Source organism: Topomyia yanbarensis, chromosome 2, assembly GCF_030247195.1.
Source record: "Topomyia yanbarensis strain Yona2022 chromosome 2, ASM3024719v1, whole genome shotgun sequence".
Taxonomy (NCBI): domain Eukaryota; kingdom Metazoa; phylum Arthropoda; class Insecta; order Diptera; family Culicidae; genus Topomyia; species Topomyia yanbarensis.
Window position 1 is genome coordinate 87,966,792 of NC_080671.1, and position 22,550 is coordinate 87,989,341.

Here is a 22,550-nt window from a genome sequence, read left to right on the forward strand (position 1 = left end):
GAAAGGAAGTGTGAATTGTGAGTTAGCTCCTTTTGGACCCTTCGAGCCTACCCCCTCGAACTACGCAAATGCTTGTGAACTGAAAGGTAGTTCACGTAATGATCTCATTTTTTCTAGACAACTTTGGGCAATGAACTACTAATAAAATAGTGAATATTAGTAATAAAAACAATGTTAATTTGGAAATGCTGAAGTTTATTCCATTTTGTGTAAAAAATACAAAATTTGGTTTAGCCCCTTTTGGACGTCAACCATTCATGTATAGATAGTTATGTACCAAAATTGAGCATTGAATACAGCAGGAAATGTTTCTCGTATCTAGGATACCGTGAGTCAAGTACCATATCTAATTTGAATGATTCTTTATCCGATGAGATCCAGTAGTTTGTATCATGTACCATGAATTACTCCGCAGCTTATAAATCACTATTTTTCCATATCTATGCAATCGTTTAATTAGTTGCATAAAAGGCTCGTTATTCAAAGTATATCGATCTTTTGTAATTTCTAAAACACTGCATGACTACCCAAGATAATTAAAAACGACCCAATTAGCCCCATTCCATATCAATTTCAGTTATGCTGAATCATTTTCTTTCCCCATCCTTTCAGAACGACGATCCAGTGCACGTGATAAGTTCAGCCGAAGAACGCCGGTGCGAGAAACCACCCGACTATGACAGCGTTGCGGTTGCGCCTCCCAGCTATGACGACGCCATCAAACTAGACCCGTCAGCCCTGCTACACCTGTCCCTGATGGTGACGATGGAGAATAACAGTACCTCCTCTGATAGCAATATAAATAGCAATTTAGCAACTACTACTGCCGCCAGCAATACTACAACTACCACTACTACTACTACCACTAGTTCTACGTCATCAGCGACGGTTAACTTCCCCAGCGTGCACACGCGATCGCGGGATAGTCACAGTACTGCCTCAGACAGTACCCGTTGCCATCCAGCGGTGGCAGCGACTAACTTCGGTGTAGAGAACGAGATACGGCGGGAAATCCCACCTCGCTACGAAGCCATCGGCTCACAAGCTAGTGCTCCTCCTCATCCTGCCATCGTGGCTGCAATACCTTTCGGAACGAGTCCAGGAATGGCGGTACTCCGAAGTGACTGATGTGTGGGAAATGTCTGCAGTGATCCCGCGGGAATCCCATTCCAGTAGTCGTCGATCCGGAGTGAACTCAACGTTATTTGTATTTTCCAATGTTTTTTTTTACGATACCGATTAAATTTAGTCCTCAGCTGGATCCACTTAGGCCAAGTGGGTGACAGTGATCGCAAGGCTGTGCTCAACTTGTGTAATGTTTGTACTTACTTTGTAAGATGATACACACAAAAAAAGTCTCAAGTCACTTGTAGAATATTTTATATAGAAGTAAGATTTGTCGAAACTTGATTAGGCTAGTGGATAGTTTGTATTTTTCCCCGTGCGTTTGCACCAGTATTAAGAAGGAATAGGCAGAAAAGCATGCGCGAACAACGAGAAATAGGCAGCAGCAGTTCGCGTCGAGCTTGGTCGGATCGAGTAGGAAAGGTGCTAATTTGCAATGCTAATTGCTGTATCAGATATCTGCCAAAGGCAGGACCACCAGACGATGTAACGACTAAACAGTATGATCACAACAGGCGCGTACAGAAGTGTAAATCTCAATTATAAGGTTTCAGTCAATCGGATGATCCCACGTATTTCGTGTAGTTGCAGTTAGATAAGCAAGAATGATGCCTGCCGTGAATCAGCGAAGACGATTGTCGCGACCTTACAGCAAACATGAGAAAATGTTTGCCGAATATGTGAAATTTCTGGGCATCATATATCGATTAATGTTAAATATATAAATCATTACAGACGCGGTTTCGTTCTTCGAGGTGGAAAAATATCACCAATCCATTGTTCTAGTTTTAGCATTCATGTAGATCAACAAAATCCATCCTGTCATGGAGCATTTATTTTCTTTCAGGTTGACTTATTTTTGTTCAAGCTACAACTTCAATGTATTCAATATTTTTTTAAATTTTATCACAGCCTGTAATTTACTTTGGAGTGTATTTTTATGATGTAAGCGGTATATTGAGCTCAGAGTGCAACATCTTCACGAGTAGATTCATATTTTCGTTTTGGTTGGATAGTTGTTCCCAGAATGCCACATGAAGAGCCAGCTCTTGGACACTGCAGCCGTGACCAATGTTCTCTACGAAAAAAATAATCATTTGAGGATGCTCAGTTTCAAGAATCCGATAACGATTGAAGTCGGAAACCTACCAGTAACTACCTTTCTCAGAACAAGTTCAGATCTGAACGATTGTAGTATCCTTCGTAGTGCATCCAACACGTACTCCATGCTCCAGCTCCTTCCAACCAATTCACCTTTCATCACCAGCTCTAGTACCTGCTGTTGTTGAACGATCATATCAAGATCGTTGACCACTTCCTCCAGAATACCATTCAGAATAGCCAAGTTTTTACAGTACAGCTCCAAGTTCGCCGGATACGGGTTGCAATTCTTCGCTTTGGGTTCCAAGACTCCTTTTTCGATCGATTCGATAGCATTGCAGTACTGAGCTCCCTTCTGGGTGGTAATCCGCCATTTTTGATACAAATCGATACATTTTTCCACCGCGTCCTTAAAGGCTAGTTTACAGTTCGGAAAACGTGTCACGGGATTTGGGTCCCTATGTATTTTAAATGGAGCTCGGGATTTCAAATCCCGTGACGGGAAATGAGTCTACACAAAAATGACAGTTTTCCTGAAGTGTAAACCCAACCGCGGGAAACATCACGGGATTTTAAAACTCTCCACACAGAAATCCGGCCGGGAACAATTCAACACAAATTGTTTCCGACGGGGAAAATAGTAGTTTTATAAGGTTTGCAATTCGCTGCAAGTTTGATAATGTTTGTATTTTTAAGAAGCAGCAGAGTTTTTGGTTTGACAGTTTGGCGAGATCTCGGCGGGAAATTTTCCCTGATCAAATCCCGACGCAAATCCCGTGCGAAATCCCGTGACCATTTCCCGAACTGTAAACTAGCCTTAACCCGGGATGCTCCAACTGTCGTGTCCGATGGGGATGTTGGTGTGCGAGGTGATTGGATTCGGTTTTTGGAGTTGTTTAGACGATCCGGTGTGGCAGCCATTTGGGGACTGAAAAAATCGATGTTCCAATTAAATTGCCCATCAATGACAAAACGATTTACTTTCAAAATAATGAACCAACACGTGATTAGGACCAAAAAGCCAACTGTTAAAAAAAATTTCAAAAGCAAATACTGTACAAATCGGTCTACAACTGTTGACAGATAAAAGCAAAGACAAATCTTCTCTTTCGTTTACTAATGGGATTGTACTCCGGATCATCCGGAATCTTCTTGTGTATTTAGACAATTAATTTAAACGTTTTAATCATGTTACTCGAGAATTTTTCTCAATAGCCGCTTAAATTTGGGATTGATGATGCTATTAGGGTTGCCAGCTCTGGTGAATTTTTTACCCGAGGATATTTACTGACCTGCGAAAGGCTTTATGAAAAACCAGGCAGAAATTTTACTGAAATCGATCGCTAGATATTTTAGACCTTATTCGATTTTTATTACCGACAGAGTTGAAAAGAAGCCAGTTTAAACTCTTTCAATCCATTTGTAACTTGTCAAAGAACGCAAAGAATCCGGTTATTCGTCACTACAGTCGCTAGGGAAGCTCCGTCAAAGGAGCACAGCTCTCTCGTTTCACAAACAGCTTGCGTGAACACCGCAAAAGCTCGTTTGAAATTCAGTACTATAAAAATAAAAAATATTCGTCGTCTCTTCAAACCCGGTGAAATTCATGAAAAATTCGGAAATCGTCTTCAAAAACCGGCATCTCCGCGTCAAATACAGAGAGGTGGCAACCCTAGATGCTACTGATAAAGCAATATCGTAACCACGATGCCTTGGCACAATGTAAGCGATGATAATTATTTTATATACTTTTCCAACATTTGAAAATGGAATGGAATGAATATTGTACGGCATTCAATTGAATGAACACGGATTTTAGAACGGATATTTTTCTATTAACCGCAAGTTGCATCAGGTTCATTTTGAGCTGTTAAAAAGAGCTTTGAAGACTTTTAACTCTGCTTCTCATTATTTAAAAACGATGAGATGTACTATACATCAAGTTAGTCTTGTAGTTGTTGGGGAAACATCGAATTAAATTAACACCTCACAGTGTACTTAATTACAACCATTCAAATCGATTTATCCAACTACTTAACCTTGTAAAAGTTTAAATTTACTGATTACAATTGCAATTATAATCACTCGTTCTTACAAAGTAATAGCACAAACAAACAATTTTCTGCAAAACACCTGTACTTAGGTATTAGGTACTTACCGTGCTGGTGTTGTTTACCAACTCAACATTTGACAGCTTTATTTACTACAAGAGTCGATAATGTAGAACGTTCCCTGCACACGCGCATCCACTGAACTGGCATCCGTGACAGCAGCAAGAGAAGCGAAGTAAAATCACAAAACAGCGCACGTAATCTAGTACTACAGCTCAAGTGTGGTTTGAATCGACAGTTTCTTTATTTAAGCAGGACGGATGATGGTTTTGTTTTTCTTCTTTAGATTTGATGACATTCATGCTTGTAGCTTGCAATTAACAAATGAGAAGTAAGAATAATAGGTTTGTACTATAGACACTCACAGTGCTTTGAGTGCAGTGCCCTTTAGTTCGCTCGGAAGCTCAACTCGGAAGGAAATGAAGTTGAGTTTCGTGAGATCGGTATCCTTCTTGACTGCTTTGGGTATGTCGCTAATTTTGAGGCATTCTTGGATCATAGAAACAAATTCCTTTGAACGCGCGATCTTAGACTATAACGAGTACCAAACGTTGGATGTAATGTTATCCATTTTACCATGCTACCGTAAACCGGGGTGACTTTGATCACTCGAAGCTTTTTTCGTAGATCGCCTATTAAACCAGAATAGTCTTCCGAATCATTTTAATTTGAAATGATTTTTACTCTAAACTTATAAAATACTGATTTGTTATTCTTTTTGAGTATATTGTTCGGTTTTTGGGTGCAAGAACTACAAAAAACCGAAATTTGACTTAATCCTCTTTTTACGAAGCCTACAAATAAATCTCAGATTTGAGCAGAGTGGGATGTGCCAAATTTACATTTAAGAGTTTGCTAATTTTTAATACATTTTTTGTGAAACTAGTTGGCAATAATTTCAAATTTTTGCAAGTTAAAATTAGCAACATTTTTTTATTGTTCGATATTCCAACGAGTTAAAATGGATGAAACTTTTTGTACATTGATAAAGAACTGAAATAAAGCAATTTTAGCAGTTTTAAAGGTTTTCGGAATCTTTTATTCTAATTGGACACAAATTATACGAATTTTGGTTATTCGAATTTTACACTATATTGAAATGTTTTGTATAATACCAATTAACATCTATTTAACAATGAGTATCTTTCCAGGGACAGTTTAAACAAATATTTGAATGAAAAACATTGACATCAATAACTTAATGTGGGTAAGCATGTAGAGGTTATCAAAGTCACCCCGGAATACGAAAACGGACTTCAACTTAAATTTTTTTTTTGAAAAATAGCTGTAACAGGACAATTTTATGTAAAACCATCCAATCTTGTTCTCCAAGCATCAGTACATGGTTTAAAAATATGAAACTTGAAAAAAATGTGTTGCGTCGAAAAATATGTAATGATTACTTCGAAAAGTGATCAATGTCACCCCGGTTTACGGTACTTATTTGACCCAACGGTACGAACCAAACAGATTTCTATCGATTTGTCGATTAAGCCACGTTCACTTCCTTCAACTATGGCAGCTGAGGTAGTTGATAGTGAAATACAAGGCAAATACAGCGAATTTAAAGTTCTGGCTACAGACGGATCCAACGATGCGTTTGGTGCGGGATATGCTGTCGTCAACAACTTTGATTAGCCCACTGTTAGAATGAAACTGCCTCCACCTGTCTCAATCTACTTGGCAGAATTATTAGCTCTTCGGAAAGCCGTCATAATTACTCAACAGCTACCAGTAGGAAAATATCTCATCATAACGGACAGTTTAAGCAATCTAGTAAGTCTTCAGACGGGAATGGTTAATCTAGATAACCATATGGCTTGATACGAGATCAAACAGAAAGCTATATCTGTTGAAACCAGAGGTTCGGTGATAAAATTCATGTGGGTACCATCTCACAAACTCACAAAGGTATACCGTTGAATGAAGTTGCCGACCGTGAAGCTAAGCATGCGTACCTTCATGGATCCCACAAAGACTATGCCTTTACAGGGTTCGATATTTCGTTTCCAAGTCGTCAGCAAGCGATGGAAAAACTGAATGGAATAGAGCCGATAAATGGAGATTCTGTTTCGTTGGTGTCTACTACACCATGGTTCCAGTCAACAACACTCAATAGAAGGCAGATTGTTATTCTGTCAAAACTAATTAGCAATCACTCTAGACTTCCAGCGCATCTTGGAAGAAATGGCATCATCACAGATGATACATGCTCCTGCGGACAAGCAGCTGCGGATCCCGACCACCTTTTATTTGTGTGTTCGAGATTTGAAAACCAGAGGCAACATCTCTGGCGTAAAATCCTACGCAGAAACCTGCAACTAATCCTGAGACAACGAGACATAGAATTGGGTCGTTAAGCTATATACAGTTTTCCATTCCATTCGATAAATTTTAGGTCCAATATACATAATAAAACATCATTTAAAAAAAATTCGTTATGATATTATTAAAACTTGAATCGAAATGTTAGATTGACGTTTGGATCGGTTCAATGACCATGCAGTTACCGAGCGTCATCTTTGGTTAGAAATTCCACTTCAATAAAAATTCTGGTGGTTTTAAAAGGGTCATATTTCGGCATTATTTATTTTTGTATCAAAAATCCAGAAGAAGCACGAAGAGAAATAAGTAAAATATTTTTTAACTCTATTCGTTTTATTTTTCACAAGGTATTTCATTTCTTTAGTTACAGTTTAACACATATTTCTTCCGTCGAAAATGAATACCGTTTGACAATAATATAGTTTTCATTTTGAGGTTTAAAACGCTTTTAATCCACCTAACAGTGTGATGAGACACTTCTTATAACTCTTATCACTCTCTTTGGATAATATAACGTTTGAGAACATTTACAACTTGATGCTTCGCGATGTTTTTGATAACACATACTACATGGGATAGTGGCAGGACTCAGAGAATCGCTCAAATCAGTATAGGACAACATCAGTGCTAGAAATCTCAAACCAAATCAATGGGAAAGCGAAAAAATGGCCCATAAAATAGACATACAAACGAATTATTGCTAATGCTCCGTTAATAAAATATCTAAATTCCTCAATCAACGCATTGTGGTGGGAAAACTGAATTTTCCTAAAAGGGTTATGTATATTGTACTGAACCAAAAAAATCGAATTTTTTTGAATCGATTTGAAGTTTATACTTTAATCAAATTTCTAACGCGACTGAGAACTAAGAAATCAACGCTTTTTCTTGAAAAAAAGCGATACTAGCAGTGACACCATTCAAAGAAAATCAACAGTGAATATTTCCAGACTTGGTTTTATTTCCTATTTAAGAACTATTGTGTTTTTTACATCCTAGATTGCATGATTCAGTGCTCGAAACCCAAAGCTTCATGAAGTATTTGAAATTATTAAACTAAAATTTGTGTTTGCAATTGAAATTGACAAAATGATAGTATATATAATATATAGCCCCTTTGGCGATTGTTTACTTTTTCGGTCCCACCTATCAGCATTGAAGTATCGCCCTTACGTTTTTTTACAATACCAATTTTACAATTGGTGGGGGTTTGGTGAAAATCGATCTTACTGTCCAAACGGCATAATTCCGAATCCATAATTTTTGAAGTTTTAAAATTATGCAGAATTAATTTTTCAGAAACTAGTAACATAGTTCGTGTTTTAGCGAATTTGTTGAGACTTTATTGTAGTCATGAATATTAATCTGAGAAAATGCACCATAAATACTTCTTGGACGATATACCGTCAAAATAATTTTATCAAATGATGCGCTGTTTAACGTTTGTAAAACTAATCGAAGATACTAAACCTCCGAAATTGGCGGTTTCAAAATGATGTTATCTTGACCTTAAATTACTGTTTTTAAACATTTGACCTATACATATAATTGGTCATACCACAAAAATCAAATGCTCATCAAAATCGATCAGGACCTGCTAGAGTCGAATAGAAACCGACATTTTTCATAAATTTCTCTCTACATTCGGAAAGTGTTATCCTCGTTATTAATCATATTACGTTTTCGTCTCAACTCGACGCATTCCCAAAATAAAAACCTGTTTTAATCCACCTAGTGATGCAATTGTGCTTTTCTCATTTGTCCAGACTACGATTCCATGGCTGGTTATGTTCAATGCAATGGTGGAAATGAATATTACATGTTCAGTACGATTTGCACATACATACAATGGATCAACAGCCACGATCTTGAGATACTATGTGATACTGAAACATCGCTTGAAACCAGCGTCGGATCATGGAAAAAGATCCGGAAGGTCGGGGTCCTGCCGAAAATTTTCAACTTGTTAAGAAATTTTAAACTAGTTTTAATTTTAAAGTAGCAACCCCTCACTGCATACTCCCTCCGGGCCGGGATGATTGACGATTTTTAGAGTGATTACATAACCTTTCTATATGAGAAAGGCAAAAATGTACCAAAGTCCAAAAAAATCAATTTTTGTCATACATCTCAATGTTTCATGCATTTTAAAATCATTTGGCATCAAAAATACAAATTTGATTTTGAAATTTTTTCATTTCAGTTTATATGGGAATTTTCTGTGTGATTGCACTCTTCAACTCGTAACTCCGGAACCGGAAGTCCAATCGATAAAAAATTCAATAGCAGCTGATGGGAAGGTTGTACCTTTCATTTGAGACTAACTGTGCAAATCGTCCAGCCATCTCTGAGAAACAGAGGTCACATTTTTTCCACATACACACATACATACACACACAGACATTTTCCGATCTCGACGAACTGAGTCGATTGGCATATGACACTCGGCCCTTCGGGTCGGGATTAGATTGACGAATTTTAGAGTGAATGAGAAAGGCAAAAACATTTTTAGCAAATGTTGAAAGTTATGCATTTTTTTGGTGAGCAGTTCTATGTTTCATAGACATTAAATCAATTTTAACTTCGCTTCCTATTAAATAAAGACCCTTATTACAGTACATCTCTACAAAAGCGAGCTCAATTTGAAAATAAATCTGAGGATTATGATTGAAGAACTCTGGAATTTTCTATTGGAATGTTTTCAGGCAGGAATTTGATATTGATGCTATTAGACAACTGTGAAATCAAGACCAATAGATCAGTTACATATCAGGACCCCATTCCGACAATTTATCAAAAGTCCTCATGATGTTTACAACAACAGGTTATCAATGTACGGATCAGATAATTGTTATTGTAATATTGAATTAAATCAGTCAGCATCAATAAATTTTCAACTTCAACCCAATTTTTTTTTGTGTGGTGGGGGGGGGAGTTGCGTGGTGTTAAAGCCCAAAACCTTCTCTTGGCTACGCCGTTGCTTGGAGTTATTTACTTCGCTTTCATTTTCCGATATGTTTCAGATCGATCCGATGGTTATAAGTTAGAAAAATTGCAGTCAGAAGGTTCGTATAAATGAACATTTTTGCATTGATAAGTTATCAAGTTCCTTCCAGACAACTTGGAAGTGTACGGTGATTATTTCTAGCGGTTGTAGATAGAAAAATGAAATACAAAAATACAAAATTCGTTTTGTCGTAATAATGTTTGGCTTATTTCAATGGATTATTACTATATTGAACAATAAATAGGCAACAAGAGGTAATCCACAAACAACAAGCCATAACTTTTAAAGTATTCAAAATAGATATTTGAAGTCTTCAGTAAAGTTATTCGCAAAAGTAAGAGCTACAAATTTGCTGAAGGCATCATTTCGATATAATCACTTCCAAGAAAATTTGTGAAAATATCTCACTCATAGGAGGATTAATCAGAAAAAGCACAATACCAAAAGAAAGGGCATATTGCCGCCATTATATTCTCCGAAGATACTATTGACCTAAAAAAAAGCCGTTTTGGCGTTAATAATAGATTACATGTTTTTGGTCATATTTCTGGCAATGGGAAATGATAAAAATCTTTCGTATGCATTTAATGTTAAATATCTCTTTTGATAATAGTCCGATTTCAACAATCTATAGCTTGTTCGAAAGGTAATCATTTAAGCTGTCTTAAAACGTATAAATTGTTAATCTATATTGTCAATTTCGGCAGATAATTCAAAAAAACAGCAAAAAACGCCATTTTTACGCATTCAAACATTCATATCTTGGAAACTAAACATAAGAATCAAAAACAAATTAATAGCGTTCATACTGTTTTTTAGTTCTTTCATTTAAAATTGGTTTGGATAAGATCGGTTAAGCCATTGCTGAGAAACACGAATGAGAATTTGTCCGTTACATACACACACACACACACAGACATTGGACCAAACCGTCGAGCTGAGTCGATTGGTATATAAGACTCGGCCCTCCGGGCCGCGGAAAAAATCTTGAAAGTTTGAGCGAATTCTATACATTTCTTTTATAAGAAATGTAAAACTATGGAATGACTGTGTTCCCGAAATTTGCTTTACACGTGTATACCGATTTTTTAACTTTTTTTTCCATTTTATTGTATTCGGATTCTGAAAAAAGCTGATAGTGTATTTTTGAATCTGGCTTAGAAATAGCTTATGAATAAAGTTCTTGGGCTGTTGTTATAATATGGCCTTGCAAACTCGCTTTCGCAGCGTTTCGTTTCAATACTCCTCCCAAAGCATCATGACAAGTAGAGAAAAAATCCATTCGGCATCAATGCCAAAATCTTTTTGCATGCTGCACAAATTAAATGCCGTCATTTTATTTTTGTATTGGCTTCCTTATCCATTTGAGAAAATCGCAATAATTTCGTGTTCGCCCTTTACGGGTTCCTGGCTGGTTCGATTCTCGATACTGCGATTCAAGCTCAGACTAAACGCGTACCAGACGCGAACTCTCGCGGGTGTCCTCCCAACCCATGGTGGGACAAAGAGTGCTCAGACGTGTACGCGGATAAGATATAAGATCTACTGGAACGACGGGCTACCAGCCAGCTATCGACAGTACGCGATGGTAGAAACGCGCATTAAGAGTTTGATGAAAGCTAAAAAACGTTGCTACTGGCGCCGGTTCGTCGACGGATTAACGAGAGAAACATCGATGAGCACTCTTTAGAGCATGGCTCGACGCTTATGAAACCGAAACAGAAGTAACGAGAGCGCGGAGTATTCAAACCGTTGTATACTCGATTTTGCCAAGAAGGTTTGTCCTGATTCCGCCTCGGCACAGAAGATCTACCGCGCCGCCGTTTTCGATGGTGTAGCTCTCACTTGCTCTCTTGTCATGTAATAATAAAGCCCCAGGGCCAGACAGAATCAAATTTAACTTGTTAAAGAATCTGCCAGACTCAGCCAAGAGACGCTTGTTGAATTTATATAATAAGTTTCTTGAGGGTAATGTTGTCCCTCATGACTGGAGGACATCGCCATCCAACGACCAGGAAAACCAGCCTCCGACCACAACTCGTATCGACCAATTGCGATGCTGCCTTGTATCCGAAAGTTGTTCGAGAAAATGATCTTGTTTCGCCTCGACAATTGGGTTGAATCAAATCGTCGCTATTGTGCAATCTTATGAAAACCCGGATAGAATTTTACAATAGAATTTACCCTACAAACAATCATAAAACAATAAATATTATAGTTATTACTGTTTTAACATTGTTCGATGACAAGTTCTTACAGTAGATTTACAATAAAATTTCATGTAACAATAAATTTCACTATTCAGCAAAAAACTGATACAGTGCATTCACATTAAATTTTACTGTTTTCGAGAAAAAATGTATGGAGAAAAATTGTTTTTTTTTCATATTAAGATACACAACCACCCCCCTTTTTCACGGTAAAAGTCTATTTTACATCGAAATTTACTGTAAAACGTTAAAGTTTATTGTTTTTGTATTGTAGCATAACACTAAAATTTACTTTAAATTATTGTAAAATTACTGTACTCTCACAGTGAAAATCATGGTTTTGTTATTGTACATTTCTATTCGGGAAGCGTCATTTAGCACTTTTCGAGAAAAAACGATTTTTAAAGTTTGAAATTAAATATATCTTAAAACTTATAAATGGTAAAAGTAATTCAAAGAAGACAATTATTGCTTCTATTTATTCTGTATTAATGTCTCCAATATTGCTAAGATCGGTTGACTATGATGCGAGTTTTTACTATAAATGTAAACAAAAGTCGCACTCATATGTGTCATCCCAGTCAAAAAGGGCAAGTTGCTGGCTAACGGAGGGCTATTTGCCAACTCGGATGCGCTAATTGCCTTTCAATTTGCAATTAGGGGGCTATTTCAAATGCAACATTTGGGCGATTTGCCGCCGTCATTTTTTGCCGCCCAACCCGCCCTTAAATCGACCCCAAATCGCCCACGGAACGCGCCATTTAATCGCCCTTAATTGCCTAATATGAAAATTAAAAATAATACTTATTTTCGGATTCATTATCCACTCACATATACTTACCAGTATACTAGGTAATCACCACCAACTTATAGGAAGAATCAAAGGTTAAATTGGTATTGCACACCAAAACTTATCGCAATCTGACGTTCATTAAGACTTTATGTCAGAGATCTTGTTCTACTATACTTACACACGATTCCACAATTTTCTACATTCGTTGGCTAAATGAAGTGCACTAGACAAACAAAATACAAGTGAGAACACACCAATTGTTCAAAAAACAATTTTAAGCTTAAGCCAAACATGAACCGCCATGTTTGAAAAACGTAAAAAACAACCAAGTCCATTTCAGCCGCCAGAAAATTTGTCTAAGTATTGAAATTGCCTTTAAATCGCATTCGCAAATTGCATTTGTTCCTAGGGGCAATTAGCACAGGCGAGTTGAGTTAAACGTCAAACTTTTTAAATCGCCTGACCATGTTCGTCCGCATTTTTTTGACAGGGATAGGTCTGTTCCAGTACCAGGAGAAACTGGAAGTACTCCGGAGAAAATCGTTCCTGTACTCTCTTCTTCTCCTTTTTCTTCTTCTGGTAGCAAACCGGAGTAAAAAGGAGCAAAGATTTTTTGCTCCTGTTTACTCCGGAGTGACTTCCGTGTACTGGAACAAACCTATTGATGACAAAATTTGTATGGCGTGTCATAATCGTGCATGGAAAATTTTCCATAGAAAAAAATCATCAATTATTAACTTTTATTCATACCTTTGGCTTTATTTGGTGTATAAACAATCGGTGAGTTGCATTTTGAAGGAAATCAGACAGGGAATCTAGAAAGAATAGTTATTTTTGGTTACAGTGTTGCCAAATATGCTCTATTTCCAGTTTAAAACTTAAACTGCATTTTTCTCGCAATTCGTTTAATTTTGTTTTGAAAATTATAATGCCATTGTGTTTCTCAGATAGTTTTACACATATAAATGTTATACATGTTATGCATCAATATAACTTGAGCCAATCCCCAGACACAGTCATTTGAAACAAAAAACTAAAAATGTCTCAGCTCATTTCTCGCTATATCTCAGTAACCAAGCAGAATGTCAAAATTCTGAAAACGCCACATGTAGAGATTTTTTAGACAAATGATGTAGCATATCTAACTCAGTTTACCACAAAATGGCGTTTGTCATAAAATAGCACAACAGCGACGAAATGGCTTACTGTCAGATACACAATTTGGTTCCCCTTCAAAGGCAAAGGGACGAACGATTGTCTTGCGTTGCTCTCAATAGAAATTCAAATGGTAATTTATCGACGTCATGAATTAGCTACATGGGTCTTCCCCAGAGCTCACGTCTAAGCCCCCTTATCTGCAACTTTTACATGAATGACATAGACGAATTTCTTGTCAATTACTGCACGCTAAGGCAGGACCATTGCAAGATATCTTGGACAATTTGTCTGCTTGGGCCCTGGGTATCGAGTTCTCCACGGAGAAAACTGAGCTAGTCGTATTTTCAAGGAAGCGTGAACCAGCGCAACTACAGCTTCAATTAATGGGTCAAAGTATTGCTCAGAATTCAACTTTCAAATATCTCGGGGTCTGGTTCGACTCTAAAGGTATCTGGGGATGTCACATTAGGTATCTGAAAAAGAAGTGCCAACAAAGGATCAACTTTCTCCATACAATAACAGGAACATGGTGGGGTGCCCACCCAGGAGACATGATCAGGTTGTACCAAACAACGATATTGTCGGTGATGGAGTACGTGAGTTTCTGTTTCCGCTCCGCTGCGAACATATATTTCATCAAACTAGAGCGAATCCAATATTGTTGTTTGCGTATTGCTTTGGGTTGCATGCACTCGACACATACAATGAGTCAAGAAGTGCTGGCGGGCATCCTTCCGCTGAAAAATCGATTTTGGGATTTCTCATATCGAATGCTCATTCGATGCGATATATTGAACCCGTTAGTAATTGCAAATTTCGAGCGGCTTGTCGAGCTCAATTATCAAACCCGTTTTATGTCCTTGTACTTCGATTACATGGCACAAAACATCAATCCTTCTTCATATTATCCCAACCGTGTCAATCTCCCTCATGCTTCTGATTCAACTGTATTCTTCGACACATCCATGAAGACAATATTTGTGGAATCCCGGATCACATACATCCGCAAGTGATCTCAAGCATCTTTCCTAGTAAATTTCGAGAAGTCGACTGCAACAAGATGTTTTACACCGACGGGTCAAGCCTCGACGGCTCCACTGGCTTCGGTATATTCAATCAAAACCTCACCGCCTCATTCAAACTCAATGATCCTGCTCAGGCCCGTAGCCAGGATTTTGTTTCGGGAGGGGCTTAAAAAAATTTGCATAAAGCTTTTAATTCTGACAATTTGATATAGTCACTAGAAACTAAATTAAATTTTGAAAAGTTCATAATGAAATCAATTCCAAATCAAAGACAATCCTAAAAATATGTTCATTGTCACAAGAAAGGTTATAGTACTTACTCTCGTTACAACAAAGTATATTCTAGAGTTCACAGTATTTATGCGCTAACCGAATATGACAATGCTTGACGGTGCTGGAAAACACTAGGTGTTCCAAGCTACACCTTTAAAAGGCGTAGAAGATGCTAAACCGAAATGAGTAGAAAAATATCCATAAAATGTTCGAACGAAGAGAATGTCGAAATTCGTACAAAATCTTCTGATTTAGCAAGCGATTTGTAGATGCGCAGAGACGGTTCAACTTCTATTTTCTTTGTCTGGTGTTCTGCGAGTATTACCAGTTCCAAGGCATCATGCTAACACAATTTTTTGATATATTCTATTTAAATGAAACTATTTTCAAGACTAGCCTTGGTCGGATAGATTAGAACCCCAGTTAGGAAGGATTTTTGGTAATCAATAGGATCAAAATATAAATTTAAATGATTAAATCAACTGAAGGAAACTGCCCACAATTTAATTGATTAAAGAAAATTGTCTACAAATCGAATGAAAACACTGATTACTAATATCTTCTAATTTTCCTTCAAATCGCCAGTCGCCGTGCATGTGTCGTTCACCGTGCAGTTTCAAAATCACGAAATTTAAAGAACTAGCTCCCTAAATCCATCGGAGAGATCCAGATCCCAAATCCTTTCGTTTCATCGTTTTATTGAAACATTCCAACTAAAGTTGAATCAAAATTTTAAATACACCGTAAGTTGATCATATAACGTGCACTGGTGCCAAACAAATGTCCTCAACTACTTATTCTCGTTTTGTTGGTAATAGTTTTATATTATTTCTAAATTGTGACGTATTTAGATAGGTATTTTTACGGTGACTATGAAGGCGGTTTTCATTTTGATAAAAAACACAGGATTTGAAGTCACGTCAAATCCACCTAAACGCACGGTAACTGGGGACTTGACGGTACGTGAAATTTGTTAAATGTATTACCAAAAGAACTAGAAGGTCTACCTTCTGATGTCGCAAAAAGCAGAAGCAAAAAAAATTGCTACGCTATAGCAGGCTACAGGCACCAGTGAATCAAGCTAGCTATTGTTCTATATCAGTGCACATACAAATTGTATCGTTGCCCCCGGCTGCGGAGTAAAATGAGTTTGCCAAATGAAGCAAAAGTGCCTGTGCTACGGGATAACACGAACAGTTAAGGAAGTGGAACAATTAGTTAAAGTGAAAATGGAGCTTAATCTCGCTGAAGTTACCTACATTCAGCTACATAACGTAAAAACTGTGTTTTGATCACGTTTAGAAGCTTAGCACAGGCCGAAAACTTTATTGCAAAGAACAACATGCAACACGAGGTCGAATTTAATAACACCAGAATCAAGATCCCCGTGCATATGGAAAACGACATGGTGGACGTGCGTATCCATGATTTGGCCCCGCGCACGAAGGAGGATTTCATCAAACAAATCATGTCGTAATATGGAGAAGTAGAATCTATTACGAATGACACCTGGAGAAATTTTTTCTCCGGCATTCCCAATGGCGTTCGTATTGTGAGAATGCGAGTGACTAAACCAATACCTTCTTACATGACTATCGAATGCAAATCACCGAAGGATGGCGTGACCTATAAGCAAACAACGCTAATTACATATCCCGGGCAGACCCCAACATGCCAATTCTGTTACTATACAGCCTACTACGGAAAAACATGCGCCGAAGCAACTAGTCAAAACTCATCTACTACAGCCAACTCTAACAAGCAGCCACCGATACCTTCAGATAAACCTAAAACAACGATCCAATTACCCTATAATGCAGGTACAACGACCACGACAACCGCTCCCAAACCAACAACTAGCATCGCCAATAAAGAAGCAAATACCGATGAAGACGGATATACAACAGCGACCCATAAGAACAAGAAACAAATAAGAACCTCTGATCGTGAACAGGAAGAAAGCAGTACCGATGACGACATGGACGGGAACGATAACGCGAGAGAAGGCAGACTGAATGACCACCAAGCGGCCTCACCGCCAAGGAAAAAGATCTCAACACGCAGCAGCAAACTGCGTCAACAAGATCTGGCAGACCGACATTCTTAGAATTTTTTTATTTTTACTTATTGTAAAAAAAATTAAAAGACCCACGGATCAGTTGTGCTAACGCATTGAGCCGTTTCAAATAAAATTTTAGATTGAAAAAAAAAAGAAATATTATAAATATGAACAAGCTCAATAATTTCAGCATCTCTTTATTCCGACATATGGACGGGTATACATCGCACTTACTTCACCTCTGTCGAAGAGTAACGTAGGTGTAAGGCCAACTTTCTTTGATGATTTCTGTTGTTCTGTAGTTGAGTGCCCAGAAAATATAGAACAGCTGCTCTTGGGTCGATTTCAATTTATTTATTATTTTTTCTCTCTTTTTCTTCGTGATCTCTGCTCATCTCTCTCATTTTATTCCATAACGAACACAAATAAAACGAAAACATGAAATCGAAACATTAATCCCAATTTATTGACTGTAGACTCAACTAGTTACAACATTTTAGTCGCTCTCCGTGATAGGCTACTGATGTTTGTTCACTGTATCGTCACGTCGTTTTTAGACTTACATGGTCATTAATTGGAAACCATCGAAAGAGACAGAAATGCTGCTGCTTACAACATTAAGTTTATTATGATTGATTGACTAATATGTGGTTTAGCATCTATTGACATCCGTTGAAAAGTAAGGATAAAATCACAACAGATAGTCCTACCGCTACTATGTACGTTTCTGTATGTGAACAACATTAGTAATATACGACGGTATACAATTCTTGGGTTGATGAACACCTCAGAAAAACCGCTGTTTTACCACTTTTTGGCTTGTTTATTTTTTGGCATTTTTCTTGCTTATTGTTCGATTGTTTAAAATATCACTACTTTGCGGACTAATAATGTTTAAATACGGACCGCATTCTCCGCATAAAATGAAATTGAGTGTCAACAGAAATACTATTGCATTAAAATGACGCGAAAACAAAAACTGTCTTCTCGACTATATTGTCATCAACTAACGGAAATGTTTTTGTCTAGCACGCTTGAGTGAGATGCCTGATGTTTCTACTAAGCGTACAGTGCACTAACCTATTACAGAAATTCAATCTGCTTATGCTTTAACTAACTTTATTCTGACTAATATATAACATAATATCTGAGTTTTGTTAGACACAACCACTAGCGATAAAGTTCTCATTTTGGGACAGTTTTTGAGCTCACTTTTCTATAAAACTTCTGCAATTTTATTATATATTTCGTTTATTTTATTCGGTTCAATGCATTAGCTAAATGAAGCCTTGTGTCTTCAATATATTTCCATGATGTGAACAATGAAAGTGATAAAACGTAAATGGTTGTCCTACAGATCTCGTGCGAACAACTAGCGATTGCATGTGGAGAACTATTTACTAGGCTGAGAAATATTTTTCCTAACCAACAGTGTCGCGGTGGTGTTCATTTCTATCTCGTACACTTCCTTATCATCATAGTGGTTACTGCCATGTCCATGTTCGCGAATTTCTGACGGGTCACGAGTGTCGACTTCCTCAATGATGGTGCCGACCGTTGATTTTGAGATACTAGACGCAGTTTTTGCCGTCAATATTATCCGAACAGCAGCCAAAATTTGGCAAATGTTTGTTTTTCAGGAAATGGTTTTGGAGACTATGTATATGCAAAGATATAATGTGTAAAATAATACTATCGCATTCAGTTTTTACGTGCAGGGTCAGGTTGGAGGAAATATGTCTGTTCACCTAGATTTTCACCACAAAAACACCATTTAATATACTTCCTAGATGTGTCCTTTATAATGAATACCATTTTTTCCAAATGTGACAGGAATCTTTTAATAGCCACGGTGCAAGTAAGTGGTATCAGATCTTGTAGCCGAGCATTGATTTTCTCATCGTCCATATATATGAGGATCAACCACATGTTACAAGTTGTTATGCAAAATGACTGGTTTCGCCTGGGCTAATTTGTTAAATGGCATCAGCACTGAACGCCTGACATGGTTAAACTCGTTAAAGGCGATGTTCGTAAGCATAACCTCCATAATCACCTTCAGCAAATATTTCACATCATTAATGTTGCTCCAGCCAAATACGGAGGCTATTGACTTCAGGTTTTTTCGCATAAGATCGATCTTATGCGAAAAGACCTGTAGTCAATAGCCTCCGTATTTGGCTGGAGCACTACTTCTTGCTTCTGCGACTCAATCATTCGACAGATCCCCACAGCAAGAATTAAAGTAACAGTTTCGTTTGTCTTCCGACGAGTCACACAATATGAAGGGAACTGTTTTATCACACTCAGCATACTGAGTAGATATCCTGACCGCTGTCTTCGGTGGTTCGAAATAGCAATCTTCCTTACAATTCTCGCATTAATTTGTTGAAACCAAACAAGATACAATTTTTTTAAGAGTCGCCGAAAAACATGTTGTTTCTTAAATTTATTTTTGAAAATTTTCGGGGGGGGCTTTAGCCCCCTAGCCCCCCCTCTGGCTACGTGCCTGATCCTGCTTCAGTTTACGTCGCAGTTGCTGCCGCTATTCATTATACCTTTGGGATCATTGATACTTTGCCCACCGATCATTACTTTATTGTCTCGGATAGTCTCAGCTCAATCGAGGCTCTCCGTTAAATGAAATCTAGAAAGCACATTCCATATTTTCTGGGAAAAATCTGGGAGCGTCTACGTGCTTTATCTGTAAGATCGTACAAGATTACCTTAGTTTGGGTTCCCTCGCATTGCTCCATTCCAGCTGATTCCAGGTAATGAAGAAGCGAACTCTTTAGCTAAGGCGGGCGCTTCAGAAGGTGACATATATGAAAGACCAATTAGCTTCAGCGAATTTTTTAGTATCACTCATCAGAGAACCCTCGAAAGTTGGTAAACTTCATGGAGCAATGGTGAACTACTAAGGTGGATACATTCGATAAACCCTAAGGTATCGACGAGACCTTGGTTCAAGGGTAAACAAAAATGGTTCGCCTTTTTGAGTGTTCTTCAGAGTTATACGCCTAGCTTTTCATGTGACGATCTTTGATTTGATCACATTCCAACAAGTAGAAACCGGCTAAAAATAACTTGTTAAGAATCTCCCGGGAACACCTCTGTCACCCTCCCTTGTACTGTGGTAACATATACTTTCATGCTCCATCACTTTGATTTGCTCTATATATTGATAATTTTCACTGAATCATAAACAGCATTTAATATTGGACATACAGCATCACCGTCTATTTTCATCGCATTGCTTCATGATTTAATCTCTTTTGAACTCTACCGGAAATTTCAACCGATGTCGTGTTAGTAGTTGTTTCGTACGTTATTGTAATGTTCCAAAAATCTATCTGGTAGGTTAGGAAAATACATAATTTACAATTCAGATTTTCATCATGTTGTTTCAGGTTGCTTCTGATCGTCATAAGCTCGTCAAATGGCGAACACGAATATCAATGCATAGAATTCCCGGTCGAAAATCAGTGTTTGCTAGAGCAAATCGTGTATCATCCGGGTGAACAAATTGTGTTTCCTGATGGGTTCAAACATTTTCGAATTTATATGTCGAAATATAAGTACGGCCTTGTGTCCAACATCAGTGCGTTTGATGAACAGCTCTACGAGGCGATGCATCGACCAGCAGGTGTCGAGCTGTCAAATGTCTATCTGCAGCGGCTAGTTCTACCTTCGAATCTGCAGTACGGTACATTTTCTCACAATGAGCTACGCACTATAGAGATAGATCGCTCGAAGATCTACCGAATCAGTTTTCTTGACTTGGATTCAAATCACATATCCAACATCAAGAGCATCAGCGCCCTAATTAATCTCGAGACGCTTCATCTGCAGCACAACAGCATCAAAACGATCGATAAGTCTACATTTGCACCACTCGTCAAACTGAAGCGCCTTTATCTAATGTACAACAATTTTCGAAAGCTTCCATGGGACGGCCTTCCCGCGTCACTGGTACATCTTGACTGCCGCGGAACGGGGCTTGTATCGGTCGATTTCAGCCGCTCGAATCTACCGGCTCTGGAGTACCTGAACGTGGCGAAAACTAGAATCCTCGTACTGGACGTCACCGACCTTCTCCGAGCTGCTCCGAATCTCAGGAAGGCCTATCTATTCAATCATCAAATCCCTTCGGACGAAATGGGAGAGATTGTGAAGGTTCTTAATCAGCATAACATTACTAATTACGATATCAAAGAGGAATACTGTTATTACGACGAAGAGTACATTGATGGAAGGTGTGTAAGGCCGACACAGCCTTACGTTGGCATAAGTACGTGGATGGCAGTTTTGCTAACTGTGGTTACATTAGTCGTTGGGGCTCTGTTCATTTATTTAGTGTATCTGGTCTTTACACATATAGCTCGATAGTGATTGATATTGTTACACCCCGACATAAAGCAGCTTCAATTTTTTTTCTTTCGTTACGTTTTATCGAGTTATATGAAAGAGTAAAAAATTATCTAACAAGGTTATTCAACCTGATTTTTAAAATAATAAAAAAACAACATCGTGAATCGAGGAAATTGTATTACGAATTCAATGTTTTATAATAATTTGATCTAATTTCGTCTAATAAAAAAATAACGAATGCATTGTAAGACATAGACTCAAATAGTGATGCAGGGGCTGTTAATTTCCATACAACATTTAAACAATCTGAACTTGTCAATTTTCATCTCGAAATGTTGAAAATTGAGCGATCGACTTGCACAATTCTCCTTCGCATTCACAAGGTACCTACACGAGCTTTTACAAAATTATGATAATAATTAATTTTACAGTAATATTTTAGTCGACTTTTTTTTAGCGAAAATTGGATTTTTTACAACGAAGTATTGAACAAAATTCAAAAATTGGAAAATAAAAACCTTCCACCGTTACCTGGGAAATTTTATGAACAAAAACAGTTCAAAATTTTAAAACGAATTATCTAGTAGATTTCGATTCATGATGTACGCTGAACAATAAATTGGTTTTGATGCACCTCCAGAATTTCACAGCAACTCGCTCAATTGTCAGTCATAGTATTGGGCTTTAGCCCCCCCCCCCTTTTTCAAAAATGAATTTAAACTTTTGACTTTTAATAAAATTTGTTGCTCATTTGGTTTGAACAATTTATTGAGAAAAAGTTGAAGAAGTGCGAAGCGAACGACAAAAACAGTAACTTTTATATTGTGTGCCTTGTCTGAAGAATACAAGAAACTGTTACTTTAATTGTAGCTGTAGTAATCTGTCGAGATTAGTGAGTAGCAGAAGCAAGAATTGGTGCTCCAGCCAAATACGGTGATTATGAAATTATTGATGATTCGCATAGGACAGAGCATTCATAATGTCGAACATTT

The 22,550-nt window shown here is 37.7% G+C and overlaps 3 protein-coding genes across 9 annotated transcripts in view; 2 read left to right on the forward strand and 1 right to left on the reverse strand.

The window, feature by feature from the left end:
• LOC131678773 (uncharacterized) overlaps positions 1 to 1,859 on the forward strand; it is a 94,849-nt gene extending 92,990 nt beyond the window's left edge. For all 4 annotated transcript variants that reach the window (XM_058959061.1, XM_058959062.1, XM_058959060.1 and 1 more), the window contains one exon: positions 613 to 1,859. In XM_058959061.1, the coding sequence (XP_058815044.1) occupies positions 613 to 1,128 (516 nt within the window). In that variant the 3' untranslated portion in view covers positions 1,129 to 1,859. The remainder of the gene's footprint in view (positions 1 to 612) is intronic.
• Positions 1,860 to 1,949: 90 nt separating this feature from the next.
• Positions 1,950 to 4,427, reverse strand: LOC131678775 (uncharacterized). 4 transcript variants are annotated; one of them, XM_058959064.1, is made up of 4 exons: positions 4,385 to 4,427; positions 3,043 to 3,154; positions 2,275 to 2,635; positions 1,950 to 2,203 (listed from the first exon to the last, which is right to left on the reverse strand). In XM_058959064.1, the coding sequence occupies exons 2-4, from the start codon at positions 3,145 to 3,147 to the stop codon at positions 2,064 to 2,066; spliced, it is 606 nt and encodes a 201-aa protein (XP_058815047.1). In that variant the 5' UTR covers positions 3,148 to 3,154; positions 4,385 to 4,427; the 3' UTR covers positions 1,950 to 2,063. The 4 variants fall into 4 exon arrangements, with proteins under 4 accessions (XP_058815047.1, XP_058815050.1, XP_058815049.1 ...); XM_058959067.1 differs by having other exon boundaries at positions 4,322 to 4,385; XM_058959066.1 differs by lacking the exon at positions 4,385 to 4,427 and adding an exon at positions 4,266 to 4,376.
• Positions 4,428 to 20,433: 16,006 nt separating this feature from the next.
• Positions 20,434 to 22,221, forward strand: LOC131683834 (toll-like receptor 3). Its single transcript, XM_058966174.1, has 2 exons — positions 20,434 to 20,543; positions 20,598 to 22,221. Exons 1-2 carry the CDS (start codon positions 20,524 to 20,526, stop codon positions 21,574 to 21,576), a joined length of 999 nt encoding a protein of 332 aa, XP_058822157.1. The 5' UTR covers positions 20,434 to 20,523; the 3' UTR covers positions 21,577 to 22,221.
• The last annotated feature ends 329 nt before the right edge of the window (positions 22,222 to 22,550 follow it).